At 46.3% G+C, this 15,797-nt stretch overlaps 1 protein-coding gene across 6 annotated transcripts in view; it reads left to right on the top strand.

The window, feature by feature from the left end:
* The window catches only part of CELF6 (CUGBP Elav-like family member 6), a 166,821-nt gene that overhangs the window by 6,692 nt on the left and 144,332 nt on the right, over positions 1–15,797 (top strand). For all 6 annotated transcript variants that reach the window (XR_014162706.1, XM_081887721.1, XM_081887724.1 and 3 more), the window contains exon 2: positions 3,785–3,867. Coding sequence is in view for 5 of the 6 variants with exons in the window: in XM_081887721.1 (XP_081743847.1) it covers positions 3,785–3,867 (83 nt within the window). In the remaining variant the exon portion in view is untranslated. The remainder of the gene's footprint in view (positions 1–3,784; positions 3,868–15,797) is intronic.

Raw genomic sequence — 15,797 nt, forward strand, 5'->3', positions numbered from 1 at the left:
ACTTTTACTCCCAAATAGCATCATCAGTGCTCATTTTCAGTGTGGGGGACAAGTAAAATGTATTAAATTTGTTTGAACTGGTTTTAATATTTTTACTTCTAAATGGTTGGAACCTCATGGTGAAGGATGGATGAGTAAACTAATAAATAGTGAGTTGTCTCCAACCAACTAAGTTAGTCAGTCCCATTAATTTCAGTGGGTCTACTCTGAGTATGATTAACACTGGATGCAACCCAACAACAACAACAACATATATCAGAGAATAACGTAGGCAGTGAGTGCTGAACTTGTCCATTCGAGTATGTTGGACACCTGTCAATTCCTTTTGCAGTGGGTGATCAAGGCTGGACTTTGGGATTTCACTTACGCTTTCTCCCCTAAGGAGTTCTGGGCTAGTTAGGGTGGTCTGTCCTTGAAGGCTGATGAGCCCAGATGGCTTCCAGACTGGTTGGGTTAGCTGTCTTATTACAGGGGCTGCCTGCTGGTTGTGGGAGTGACCAGAGCGGCAAAGGAGAATTCTTCCTTTACCCCGTAGGCTAGTCTCCACCTCTCTCTATCCTTCATCCAGGCAGCGGTCGAAGAGGCATTATCACAGGTCAAGGACACATTCCAGCCAGGCAAAAACACTCAGGGTGAGGTTCAGTCCAGATGACAGTATCCTTTTGGATCGGCTATGTGGATTGATGGTGAGCAGGAATGCAGAGAAGCTTCTCTCACTGAGATGGGTTCTTGCTTTTCCCCATGGGAATTATTCCACGGGGTTCTGTGCTCGTTCCATGGTGGTAAGAAGTAATGCTGAGATTGGCCACGAAGTGCCCCTCATATGCCAGTGATGCCCAGCTCTATTTCTCCTTTCCCCCTCCTAGCCAGGTGAGGCAACTAGGTCTCTGAATGACTACTCGAACTGTTCCAGAAAGTGGAAGCTCATTTGTTGCCTGCAGCTAGCCATGTGGAGCGTAGAGAATCACTTCTAAAAGACCTTCACTTGCTCTCATTTCGTTTCCAGGTTGAATTCAAAGTGCCAGTGTGGATCTTTATAGCCAAAAGCCCAGTACCAAGGGTGAGACCCTTCAGATGTTGGACTCCAAATTCCATCAGCTCCAGCCAGCATGGCCAGTGGTCAGGGATGGTGGAGGTTGGCTACCAATGGCATCTGGACGGCACTATTCTGGTCATCATTGCTTTTGGAGGGGGGAAGGGCCATGGCTCAGTGGTAGAGCACCTGCTTTGCATGTAGAAGGTCCCAAGTTCAGTCCTAGCATCTCAAGGCTGGACTGGCAGAGACTCTCTTCCTAGAACCCTGGAGAGTGACTGCCAGGGTAGCAAAACTGAGCTAGATGGACCAGGGTCTGTATCAGTAGAATGCAGCTTCCTGTTTTCCTATTCCTATAGGTCCCATCACAGGGATGGGGAAGTAGTGGCCCTCCAGATGTTGCTGGATTCCAACTCACATCAGCCCCAGCCAGCATGGCCAATGTCAGGGGCTGGCCGGAAGAAGACGAGTGGTGGGAGCACCCCAGGGAGGACACAGAAGATGGCAACTTAGATCCTGGATGGTGGTTGTGGGACACTGAAGAGCAGTCTGGGGAAGGGAAGAGCTGTGAGGTCTTAGAAGCAGGGGGGTTGAGTGATAAAGGGGAATTGAAGGAGGAGGGCCTTTCAGCACAGGGTTAGAGGCTAAGCATCACAGTGTGAGTGCAAACTCAGACAAAGAGGAGTCAGAGGTTGTCCCGGCTACTCAGCAGCAGGGCAGTCCCAGTCCTGCTGGCTTTCCTTCCCCTCAGACACCCCACTTGAGGAGAGTTAGGCCCAGAGAAGGAGCTCACCCCCTTGACACAGCCTTCATCTGCTTGGGAGCAAACCATAGTGAGAGGCTAGGGTGGGGAGAGGTGGTTTTGGTCAGTTTCAGCAATGTCTGAGCTCGATTAAGGTGAACCAGAGGACTCTACTGTGTTTTTATTTTGTGTTAATTAAAAGCTAATTGCATCCTGGGCCTCCCATGTTTCCCTGCCCTGTGGTTGACCTGGGCACACTTGGCAGCTCTTTGACAGCCAATAGCCAGGGTTGATAGGAACTGAAGTTTAACAGGATCAGGAGGGTACCAGATTGGCTATCCTTGCATTCCCGGGTTATCTTATTACAGCTAGATAATGCATGCGAATGGCTTTGAACTCTTGAAAGTGTTATATAAATGTAAGGTGGTAGTAATAATAATGATAACTATTACTAGCAAAGATGTGAGGAAATGTCGCTCTCAATAGTTACACAGGAATGCACACACATCTTTGAGAGCATGAGAGACAGTATGTACTTTCTTGCAAGGGGTTGGACCAAATGGCCATTGTGGTACCTTCCAACTCTTTAATTCTATGCCTAAATGTGACTGAAAGCATCACTGAGAGAATTTTTATTTACCGTAATCAATGGATTTCTGCCCCCAACATTCCATCAACTGGTCTTCAGAGGAGTTTATGGACGAGTGTTCATGGCTTGAGCATTAAGTCAGGACAAAGATCAAAAGGAAGCCACAAGCACCAAGGACACAACAAGTGACAACAAGCTTGACAGCCAGCTATTAGCAATAATCAAGCAATTCCATATTGCATCCCATTGAAAGCTCAGGAAAATGGGACAGATTTCAAGTACGGCTTAAAGAAAATAGCAGAGTAGGTGCTGCCAAATGCATTTGGGGAGGGTATGCCATATTCAAGGTCTCACCACAGAAAAGGCCCTGCCCTCTGTTGGCCACCCACTATTTCTGGGGGTGAAGGCAAACGACATAGCACCCTGACTGATGATCTCAGCAAATGGGCATGTTTACATGTGAGAAGGTGGCCTTCAGAGCCCATACCTGCTTGTGTGTGTTGTGTGTTCCAGTTTAAGGAGCAAAAGGGATGTGCAGGTGACAAATGCTTCAGCTTCCTGCCAGCAGCTTGCCACCCAAGATGATATTTAGCAAAAACAGAAGAAGCTGCCTTATACTGAGTTAGACCATTGGTCCATCTTGTTTACCATTGTCTACCTTGACTGGCAGTGGCTTTCTAGCATTTCAGATAGAAGACCTTCCCCTGGCTTAACTAAAGATGCTGGCGATTGAGCCAGGGATCTTCTGTGTGTAGGGCAGAAGCCCTGCCACTGAGGTACACTGAGCTATCTGTGTTATCATCATTCAAATATGCATAATTCCAGCCAGGCAAAAAGCGCTTGAGGAAAGAGTGGAACCATCTGCTGAGGTATGTGGCCTGGGGAGAGTCTAAAGGGCCAGGTAAAGAGGTATGGATGGAAGCATCTGGCCCCGGTCACTGGAGGTCTTCCACCCTTGCTGTAGACCCTCACATAATATGCTCCTCCAACCACAGCAACAAAAGAAAGCTACCCCTATAGCTGCTGGCATGGCAGGATGAAAATCTGATGTGCTAATCTGGAGGGCTTTTGCACTAATCCCAGTGTGTTTGCCTCTGCCTGCCGATTCCAATTAACCAGGCCCTGCTAATCCATACGAATTGCCTTAAATCAAATCCCCGCTGGGCTGCAGACTGACCTGCTGCTGGATTCCGCTCATCTCTTTGAGGCTAGGCACAGCTTCCCTGGAAAGGGAGTATCCAGCTGCTTTGCAGAGCAAGGGACATCGCAGGTGGTATTCCAGTTGTGCTGTATAAGCTTTGCCTTTCTCTTTTCACTGCAAATGAAGGTGTGGACTGGGCAAAGCCGTCCCTTGCTGAGCGTGACTGTACTTGCACATGACTTTATGCAATAACACTTTCCCCTCCCTTCTTCTCTCCAGGCTGTGCCTTTCTTACATACTGTGCCCGGGATTCAGCCCTCAAAGCCCAGAGTGCCCTGCATGAGCAGAAGACATTGCCTGGGGTAAGTGATGGTGTTCTTCTCTGGTGCAGGCACAACTCACCTCCTTTAGCTCAGAGTCCTGGGCTAGAATTCAGCAAGTGTTGCTCAGTGTCCAGTTGTGACAGCAAGAACCCATTGCAACCGAGGGCAATCCACACTTACCTTTCCTCTATGTTTCCCAGGAATGGCCTGCACTTTAAAGCTCTGTATCCAAGCAGGGGCGAAGGAAGGCGGCGTGACACCCAGGGTGGGTGTCGCTATGTAGAGCGCATGTGCGGCGGCGACACATGCACCGTATGTAGCAACGCTGCACATGCACTGTATAGCGGTTTGCCGCCGCCACTGCTCCAGCACCATACGGACGGTGCCGGGATCCCTCCGTCGCCGCTAAAGTCACGAGCAAAGGATCTTACACATGCGGCTCCGGCAGCACGATGGCTGCTTGTGCCGCCGCGAGCCCCTGCAGGGTTACTTCTTGTCACTCCTGCAGACATGGAACCTGGGGCGCAACGCCCCCCGTTGTGACGCCACTGTATCTAAGCACCCCACCCCTTTTTGTTTTTGCTGTGGAGCTTTCCCTGCAGAAACCCACTCTTTAAATTTCAATGGCAATCCACAGGTAGCACCTTCTGCTGTTTGTTCTGATTCAGCTTTGAAGAGTGGGTTTTCATGGGTAGGCTTCTGAATTGTGGGGAAGGGTGCTTGGACATGAAGCATTAAAATGTGGGGAAAGAGCGGGGCAGAAAGTAAGTGTCATAAAGCCCCTAGTGAGTCCTGTAGCTTTCAATATGGAGGGTGCCACTCTTTGTATGTTTTGGGCTGGATGGATCAGTCCTCTTCTGCTCTGTGTCAGTTCCACACATGCTCAGCCAAGTCTATTAAACTGCACCCAAACCGACTGTGTTTAAATGTTTGTACGCACTTTTTGTAAGATGCATTTTGCATGCATTCCCTCCAAATGCATGCATTTTATTCAATGCCTTTCTATGCATTTCCCCCTAAAATATGCATTTCCTCTATAAGATACTCACATTTTTGGAACCAAAACAGCATTCTGAAATTCAGAGCAGTGCCCAGTGCCACTGTTACCTGCATTCCGATCTGCATATAAATCTAAGAGCTGCAAATAAGGTCAATTTGCTTTAAAATGCGGACTCAATGAAACTCTCCTCCATCGCTCACAGGGAGTAAATCCTCTTGAGTGTAATAGGACTTACTTCTGAGTAGCATTTAGGATTTTGCTGTAAGAGCTTTAAGGGGGCATACCCTTCCATGAACTGAAGACACAAAATTCTGCATTTTGAACCCACAAAAGCTTATGCCACCATAAATGTTCATCCTTAAGAGGCCTTTGGGTTGTCTACATTCCACTGACAAAATGTCTTGCACCAGCAGTACATTGTGTTGTTGGTAACTTTGCAGTGCAAATCTGTTGTGCAATGAGTTGCCGCTAGCACCACTACTATGTTGGGTCTCTCTGTGGGGCATCATTAAAGCTCACTTATCCGTGAGCATCAGAGCTCCTGCCCTGGTCGGAAGAGAACATTGGGCACAGCCGTTTCTTTCTCTTTATTCTACGGGAGTGTTGCATATTTTGAGAAATGGATAAGGAATAATTTTAAGGGAAAAGATTTCCCTTTGGATGGTTTTTGAGGAAACAACACCAAACTTCCATCTTTCAGGTTTTCATAATCTCCCTGTGAACAGATTCTTCCTTATCTAAAACAAACTGATCAGTTTAATTGTTTAATCAGATGTGGGACATCTGTCAGCAGGGCCTTATAGAACTAGCAGGCTTGCTTATTGGGTTTTGATGCTCCATGTCCTCTCTGAGTTGTTTGGATAGCGTGCTCTTCGCTCTTAGAGTTTTGGAGTGGCAGTAAGCACATGAGCATCAGTTCCCAAACGTCTTCCTGAAATGTAGTGTTGGTAGGGATTTGTTTAATGTAAATGGGCGACCTTCTCCCTAAAGGCACATTTCCACATGTCCGCCTTCTGAAATCAAAATATGCATTCCATGCTCATCGAATCTCCTACCACACACAGTGCCTGATTGCTGCTGTTTCTTTGCCATGCAGTTAGGGATGTAAGAAGGCTTCAATTTCCGTCCACTCCGTATTCGTCACATATAGCACTGTTTCCGTTCCACTGCAGCTTGGCTTTTGACAAAAATGACATTCTTAAACTCGCTGTGGCAGAATTTTATGTAGCGGATTATATACCGTATTTTCCGCTCTATAAGACGCACCAGACCATAAGACGCACCTAGTTTTTGGAGGAGGATAACAAGAAAAAAAATATTCTGAATCTCAGAAGCCAGAACAGCAAGAGGGATCACTGCGCAGTGAAAGCAGCGATCCCTCTTGCTGTTCTGGCTTCCGGGATAGTTGCGCAGCCTGCATTCGCTCCATAAGACGCACACACATTTCCCCTTACTTTTTAGGAGGGAAAAAGTGAGTCTTATAGAGCAAAAAATACGGTAATTAATGGTGTCATCGTCACATTATTCCACACCATTCATTTCAATGCAAAGGAAATGCAGTGCAAATGTCTGTGTGTATAAGGGGCAGGTGATCGGTTCCATATCATTTAGAAGAAGAAGAAGAGTTTGGACTTGATATCCTGCCTTTCACTCCCCTTAAGAAGCCTCAAAATGGCTAACAATCTCCTTTCCCTTCCTCCCCCACAACAAACACTCTGTGAGGTGAGTGAGGCTGAGAGATACTTCAGAGAAGTATGACTAGCCCAAGATCACCCAGCAGCTGCATGTGGAGGAGCGGGGAAGCGAACCCGGTTCACCAGATTATGAGTCCACCGCTCTTAACCACTACACCACGTTTTAGAGACCGAAAACAGCAGCAGCAATTGTGGATCAAACTGTTCTGGACTTCTAACAAATGAGTGACCATTGGCAATTTTTGCTCTCATTTTTTGCACGGAATTTGACAAAGAATCTATATTCCTGGGAATCTCGGCTTTCTTATTGTCGATCTTTTTTAAAGGAAACCACTGAAATGGTGGAGCTTTTTATATATATAAAAAACCCACACCAAAAAACCCACAATTTTCCGATTGACTTGGCTAAGATCCAGACAAAGCGCCACCTTTCGGAAGTTTCCCCCAGATGTCAGTTTCACCTTTGAAACCCCAGTAATGTTCGGGAAAATCTGGCTGTACGGCAAGCCCTGTTTACAGACCCAGGAAACACATAGTGCTTTTACATATTTTTTTAAAAAACATCAGGAAAATAGGATTAAGATTATATATATGTATATGAGTGATTACAGGGAAGGAGGTCTTTTTCTCTCTTATAATATTAGAATTTTGGCCCATATTATGCAGCTGATGATTCAGGGAACACCAAAGAGGTTACTTCTTCACACAGCATGCAGTTAAACGATGAGATTTGTTCCTTCAAGATGTGTCAGCGGCTATAAATTTGGGTGGGTTTAAAAGCGGATTAAAGATATTCATGGAGGAGAAGACTACCAGTGGCTATTAGCCACAGTGTCTACGATATGCCTCCACTATTCGAGGCAGTATGCCTCTGAATACTAGTTGCTGGAATTCACAGCTGGGTAGAGAACTGTTTTGCTCATGTCTTATCGGCATCTGGCTGGCCACTGGGAGAACAGGAAGCTGGAATAGATGGGACTTTGACCTGGGCTGTTCTTATGTTCTCTTCCACACGACAAGCAGAAGCAAAACAATATGCAAATTGGCTTCATTTGCATAATTTACTCAGATAGCGTAATCCAGTTTTTCTTTTTCTTTTAAATCAACTTTCTTTGGGGTCTTGCTTGGATTATGTTGGTGCATAATTCTGATTTGATCAGTTTTCTTTTGGGGAGGGTACACACAGCACTGACAGTGGCACCTGCTTACCGTATTTTTCGCCCTATAGGGCGCACCGGCCCATAGGGCGCGCCTAGGTTTTTTTTGGTGGGGCGGAATAAAGAAAAAAAATATATTTCCCTCCCAGGTGCGGGGCTGGGGCGGGGGAAGCCCGAGCTTCCCCCAACCCCAGCCCCCAGAACAGGCTGCTATCCGCAAGCCTAGGGAGCCCGGTGGGAACTCCTGCAGGCTCCCATGGCTTGCGGATAGCTTCCTGAAGCCTGGAGAACGAGAGGGGTCAGTGCGCACCGACCCCTCTCGCTCTCCAGGCTTCAGCGAAAGCCTGCATTCGCCCCATAGGACGCACACACATTTCCCCTTCATTTTTGGAGGGGAAAAAGTGCGTCCTATAAGGCAAAAAATACGGCATATGTTTCTGTAGCTGTATATCGATGACACCCTTCAGGTTTTAGAATCTGCCAATGAGGTATCATGCCCTAGGTTCCACCCCCTAGATCCAATTGCTCTCTCTCTCCAGTTGACCAAGCAAATGCTGGCAATGGGGAATGCAACTTATGTAGCCAGAATGACACATGGGGAGAAGGTGATGGAAACATGTTCTTCTCCCCCACAACAACTCGCTTCCTCCCATCCAGTTCTTTTCTGAAGTCAGAGTTGTATACCTCTTCAGGGGCACCCTGCGTAGTTTGTTTCTATTTAATTTTAGCATGAGAAGGAAGATCTCAGCTAGAATATTGTTTGGATAGCTGACTTAAGTCCCCTGGCATCCATACCTGCTGTTCTCCTGCCAGGCCTTCTGTCATCTCTCTACCCCACCAACATGCTATCCCCACCATCAAAATTGTGCTATAAAATTCAGCGGTGGTAAAACAAAATCAGGTCTGGGAATGTAATTTTTTTTTAAAAAAAAATGCACACACACCATATTTTGTTTTGCGATAAAAATATAACAGCCAACAGGAAGAAACTGCAAGTAACATAAGGACCAAACAAAATCAATAATGAGGGGGGAAAGAGGAACGTCCATCATCGCCCACAGATTATGAGCCTCGTGTATATCATGCGGACAGTTAGAGTAAAACAGCCTGAGGAGCAGAATGCTGGCCATTGAGAGAGTTTGGATCTTAGTTATGTAACTGAATCGAAGTCAGACAAAATGCAAACATTTGCATGCAGCTGGAATATGGTTAGAAGACATCCCCTCTAACTACCCCCAAAATACAGGAATCATAATCAAAACCCTGAGCCATCACAGCTTCTCACTTTTTCACGCAGTCGCAAATTCCAGAGGGACCTTCCCGACAGTACAGTATTTCAATGTGTTACAGGACGTTCAGATCCATTAGTCCCTCTAAGACATTTCTTAGATCTGTGGCTCCTGTTCCCTTCCCCGCCCCGCTCAATATGGCGCCACTTCCTGTTTTTACGAAAACAAGTTCCAGATCACTTGGATGCCCCGCAGCATGTTTTTCGCTGTTTCCATGCTCCTCAGTTGGTCTCCCATAAAGAAAGTCGTGGGTGGGAGAGCAAGGGGAATAGGGCCCGCCTGCGAGACAGCTGCCATAGCTGTGAGGGGTGCTGAGGGGTTGTGGGCACAGAAGAGCGGCCATTATGGTCACTTGGCTCCGTCTTGCTTCGTTCAGTTGCTGTGTCTGCTTCCCTCCCCACCCTCAGAGGAGGAGGTGTGGAGAGGGGGGACATTGATGTAGAACACGCACCCCCAACCTCAGCCCTCCAGATGTTTTGGGACTACAACTCCCATCATCCCTAGCTAACAGGACCAGTGGGCAGGGATGATGGGAGTTGTAGTCCCAAAACATCTGCAGAGCTGAGGTTGGGAATGCCTGATGTAGAATATGTCCTTATTTTCATCTGAGGAAGGTTGGAGGGTGTGAGAAGCTTGAAGGAGTTCTACGAGAGAAGCAGAAACTATCACACAGAGCTGGGGAAGCCTTTTGGGACTGCATTCCTTCCTGAGCCATCTTCCAGGGGTCATATGCCAGTGGTGGGTGGGGCCAGATGCAAAAGTGGGTGGAGCAATGAATGCAGTGTTTCGTTTTCTTTTTTACCTTTGTACAGCAGCTTGGTTTCTACACGGTGTTAGAAATTAGCCAGCAGTGCATTGTTCTTGGTTTGGGTCCAATGGCAACTATGTGGAGATTTCTGGGCACCGGGTTGGCGACCACAGTTTAAAAACCTCTGCCTTAGTCCATAGTTAATGCCATTTCCATTTCCACTGCGTGTGTTTCTCCTTCTTGCATACTGGGACAAGTGAATTGTTGTAAGAGGCGAGTTACAGTCAAGCAATGTAGTTGAGATCACAGAATCATAGAATCGTAGCATTGGAAGAGACCCTGACGGTTGTCTAGTCCAACCCCTTGGCAAATAGACATTCTGCTGTGGTGGCCGTAACCTAGATTTGGAGGTCTTTAAGCAGAGGCTTGACAACCATATGTCAGGAGTGCTCTGATGGTGTTTCCTGCTTGGCAGGGGGTTGGACTCGATGGCCCTTGTGGTCTCTTCCAACTCTATGATTCTATGATTCTAGATTTAGCACCTAGCTTATATATCAGAGTTTCTAACTTATCTCTCTGTCCTTTGTCTGGGCAAGAGGCATTTCTGAGTTCTAGGACATATTCCAGCTCAGCAGAAATACTCCAGCAGGGTGCAAAGCAGGGCTGGTGAAAATTCTAAGCTTAAGAAAGTCTTTTCTGGTCACCACAGTATCAGCACAGGCATTCTCCTGGCCTCCTCATCCAGAAGGACCCCTCTTCTGTTCCTTCTTAGAGCCCAGAGGTGGCAAAGAAACTTGCCAGGGCTGCCACAGTTGTGGTGCAAAGCAAGAGGATAGCACGGCTGCTGCAATGAGGACCACGTCATGGGGTGGTGGGGAGTCCAAACGCTGGTGAGCGTGGCAGCTGGGAATGGTGGTGCTGGCAGCAGAGACATTGGCAAGGGGTGCCCATTGGCTAGACTATGCCAAGGGCACGGTACTGTGGAGTCAGGGACTGCAGAATGAAGACGCCAGATCAATAAGCAAACCAACTATTGTGAGCCTTTCCATTAAGCTACACCCAGGGAGTAAAAGAGGCTTGAGTTAGCAGAAATAGTAACATGCCCAGATTGATTGAAGAAGCTTGGGCCATGGATGCCCTGCATTTTAATGCCAGTTTAACTGTTAATGCTATCCTCCAAGTAAACACTTGGGAAATGTCGCTGCATTAAGGGGTAAGGATCATTAACATATACCATTTTCTGCACTTTTGCAGAACTATGATTCCCAAGGTTGCTAAGGAAAATCCATGCAATTAAATCAATTTAGAACTAATTTGTGCTTGTAGCGTAGCTTGGATCTGATGTGGTTTCCTTCTCTCCCAGCTTTCTCATTGGACGCGTAGTACATTATTATTAGTTGTATTTCTAGTCTCATAATTATCATTATTAATGTACGTGCTTAAAGCCTTAAATGTCCCCAAATACCTAAAGGACTGCCTCCTTCCCAAGAGACTCTCCTGGGTGTCCGTCTTGGTTGTTCCAGCACCCTCAGAAGCTCAAGGCGTGGAGGCCCAGGGGAGGGCATTCTCTGCAACAGTCCCTAAGTCCCGGGGCTCCTTCCCCACAGAGGTACATCTGGCATTTTCAAAATACAGCTTTCAGCAAATACTCTTTACCTTGGCTTTGACTCTTGAGAGAGATATTTTTAGCACCCACTTTATTTCTGTGGTGCTTAAGTACTTTAAAACTGTCTTTAATATTATGTTTAAGTTGCTGTAATCTGCCCTGCAACCTTAGGGCAAAGGGCGTGTAATAAATGGCCACCACCATCATAGCAGCATTGGGTGCCTAGTTGCTGAACAGTGATAACAGATTTCTTCCAACCATTGCCTCTTAAGAGGACACCAGGCATAGGAAGCAGCCTTATAATGAGTCAGGCCATTGATTTGCCTTAGTTTGGTATTGTTGAACTGACTGGCAGCAGCTGTCCTGGGTTTCAAAATCATTGAGTTGGAAGGGACCATGAAGGTCATCTAATCCAACCCGCTGCAATGTGGGAATCTTTTGCCTCATGTGGGGTTCAAACACATGACCCTCAGATCAACAGTGTTGGTGCTGACCTTTAAAGCCCTAAATGGCCTCAGTCCTGTATACCTGAAGGAGCGTCTCCACCCCCATCATTCAGCCCGGACACTGAGATCCAGCGCAGAGGGCCTTCTGGCAGTTCCCTCATTGCGAGAAGTGAGGTTACAGGAAACCAGACAGAGGGCCTTCTCGGTAGTGGTGCCCACCCTGTGGAACACCCTCCCTTCAGATGTGAAGGAAATAAGCAGCTATCCTATCTTTAAAAGACATCTGAAGGCAGCCCTGTTTAGGGAAGTTTTTAATATTTAATGCTGTGCTGTTTTTAACATTTGACTGGGAACCGCCCAGAGTGGCTGAGGAGACTCAGCCAGATGGGCGGGGTATAAATAATAATAATATATTATTATTATTATTATTATTATTATTATTATTATTATTATTATTATTATTACTACTACTACTACTACTACAGTCTCATGCTTTACCAATGGAGCTACCTCGGTTCCTAGTCCTTAGCCCTTTCTGGAGATGCTGGGGGTTACTATTATTTATTAAATGTTTATACTGCCCTTTGGCAGGGGTGGGGAACTTCTGCCCCATCACAGAGGACAGGGTGAGGGTACACGCTCACCCCCTTCCCATTTGCCCTGCAGAACAACCTTGCAAGAGTAGGTTTATTTGTTTATCAAAGTATTTCTATACTGCCAAATGACAAAACCCATCAAGGCAGTTTACACCATTAAATCAAGTTAAGGTGAAAGGTGGTGATTTGCAGGGATCACCCAGCAGGGATCTGGTCACATTGTACTCATGTACTCATGTTGGTGCTTTGTTGCCAGTCGCTTCCAGTACAGAATGGTAGTTGGGGAACTTGTAACACTGGTACAGATGCAAGATGTTAACTAGCTATCCATTGGTAAGATTGACCATTGTGTTAAGATCTCAGGAAGAAAGAGAACTTGCAGCAGGGCCCCCAGCCCCTTCATTCAGCCTTCAAGGAAGTTCACGAACTGCTGCTAGCCTACAAAAAATTATATTAGCCAACCCTCCCAGTTTTATTAGTCACATGTGCCACATAAAGGCAAGCGGTGTTAGGGAAGATTCAAACTTTGTTCTACCAATTCCATTGACTTTAGAATTCCAGTTCTAATTCTGCCTTGCTTCCCTGACATCACATAGCCAATGACAGCTAAAGGAACTCTGATGTGTCTACCTGCAAAGCTCCAGGGTAACATCAGAGGCCAGCTATTTCCAACCATATGGTCTGTAGGCCCTGGATGTACTACTGAAATATATCCCAAACAGAGACGGAGATGTGTATTTTATGGATTCAAAAAGCCTGTTTCTATTACTCATGTGATACAGTTACTTTTTTAATGGGTTTCATGCTGGCTTTATTGCATTTATTTTTGTAAGCGGCTCAGATCTCTGGAAGGTAGAATGAAGCAAAATTTCAGAATGCCATGCTAAGAGTTCAGTCCTACAGCTATGGACTCAGAAGTAAGCACCACTGAACTGAATGGGACTCACTCCCATGCAGAGCTGGAAGGGCCTGTTCATTTTTGTTCTCTGTTTCTCTCATTTTTCCATTCTTAAATTCAGTTTTTCACATTTCTGTATTAATTTGCAATCTTTGGGTTTTTGTTTTTTAAAAAACCCTCATAAAAATTAACCAGCATTAACCAGCATTTTTGTTTTTTATTTTTAGTAATACATTAATTGTTATACACAATTTCCCATAATAGATGCGTTTCTGTATTTTTTTTAGAAGCATTGATTGGAGAACTGCGCTGCAGAATTTGGATAAGTGTAACTTTCAAATTGTGTCTGGTTCTCATATTGGTTCAGATAGTGCAAATTTAATAGATGTGCCTTTAAGTGAGTTGAGCTCTCCCCCAACCCATCTCTACTCCCATGTAAGCATAGGATTGCACTGTGAGAGAATTTTTGACAGGTACGGGCACCTGGGCTACTGGCTATATGTGAAACTGGAGCTTCAGTGTGATTACCTGGCAATTATTTAGCTATTTATTAAATTCCTAACTTCCCAGGTGGCAAACAACAAAACCAGGCAAGTTTTAAGAAGCAGTGGAAAGGTTTTTAAACATCTGAAAGCATTTCTCAGACCCTCGCAGCTAATACGTTGCCAGTAACAGTATCTTTCAGCCATCAAATGCCTGGGTGAACAGGAATGTTTTGACATTCCTGCTGAATGTTAATCATGTGGGAGATGGATGCACCTCAACCGAGAGGGCCTTCCACAAACAGGGAACCACTACCGAGAAGTCCTGTCATGAGTCAGCACCCAGTGGCAGCATCATCGTAAAGACCAAGATGGTTATTCAAATCAAACCTCTTCTCCCTTTTACATAGCTCCTCAGTGTGGCCAAAAACCAAACAAACTAGAAATGAAAGGTTCAAAAGTATAGAATTTTGGTCTGTATGACAGTTTTTGGAAGGTGAGCCCGCCGTGAAGGTGGAGCAAACCTCAAACTCCAGGAAAAGGCTGGCTTCTATTTGGAGCTAAACTCTCCTCAGGGTGCCTATCTGTAAGTTCCCTCTTGCCCCACCGCACACAGTTTGACTGGATCTCAGAAGCCACCTGCCCTCTACAGTTCCCACAATGCCCTGGAGCAGCACTTTCTTTGGTGCCCCAAGGCATTCTGGGATATTGGCCAGCAGACTTCCAGCCCCAGCCCTACTACTGCTTAGAATGGCAAGGGGAACAGGCAAGCGGGAGGGACAGGAACACAGGAAGCTGCTTTATACAGGGTCAGAATACTGGTCCTTCTAGCTCCCTATTGTCTACACCAGGCATAGGCAAACTTGGTATTCCATTTGTTTTGAGACTACAATTCCCATCATCCCTAACCACTGGTCCTGTTAGCTAGGGATGATGGGAGTTGTAGTCCCAAAACAGTTGGAGGGCCGAGTTTGCCTATGCCTGGTCTACACTGACCAGCAGTAGCTCTCCTGGGTTTCAGGCAGGAATCTCTTCCATCCCTTCCTGGATATGCCAGCGGGGACTGAATCTGGGATCTCCTGCTTGCAGAGCAGACATTGCTCAGTGGTAAAGCTATGGTCAAAGTGGGTGTCAAGGCCTGGGGCCCCAAAGGGGGCATCTGTACTGGTGGGTCAAGTTTGGGTCCCCAGGATAATACGGAAGGGCGAGGGAACCACTGTGGTGTGCAAATAATAGTACTCAGTGGGAATACATTTCACTCCTTTCGTACCCAAACTGGTAAATCATTCTGTGCCGCTCAAATGATGTCATCCATTTAGCTCGGTTTATTGTTCAGATATCCTTTTAATCTGGTTGTTTTATATGATGGTGCTTTGCCGTCAAGGAGGTTTCCAGGCACACACGGATTCCCAGAAGATGTCCCACAATGCACCAGAGAGAAAAACCTGGCAGTGACTCCTATACATTTTTATGGGGGACTGTCAACTTCTTTGTGATTAAGGATCTACTTATTTAACCACGGCAGTGGTTCTTGACACTGATAGGCCCATATTAACGCCTCAGACTGGTAGCAATTTCCTTCAAAATATCAGCCTGAGGTCATAGCCAGCTCTGGAACTTAACTACCGTAAGTGGGGATGTTGGAGTTTGAACCTGTGGTCATAAACCTCAGCATGCAGATATGATAACAAACTTGGCAATAAATAAAACAAGAAGAGATATATTTCATAGATCTTTATGGTGTTGGGGATAAAGGTAAAGGGACCCCTGACGTTTAAGTCCAGTCACGAACGACTCTGGGGTTGTGGTGCTCATCTTGCTTTACCGGCCAAGGGAGCTGGCGTTTGTCCGCTTCCGCAGACAGTTTTTTCCGGGTCATGTGGCCAGCATGACTAAGCTGCTTCTAGCAAAGCCAGAGCAGTGCACAGAAACGCCGTTTACCTTCCTGTCAGAACTGTAGCTATTTATCTACTTGCACTGGCATGCTTTCAAACTGCTAGGTTGGCAGGAGCTGGGACCGAACAACGGGAGCTCACCCAGTCGTGGGGCCTCG

This window comes from Podarcis melisellensis (genome assembly GCF_964234715.1).
Source record: "Podarcis melisellensis genome assembly, chromosome: 14".
Lineage (NCBI taxonomy): Eukaryota > Metazoa > Chordata > Lepidosauria > Squamata > Lacertidae > Podarcis > Podarcis melisellensis.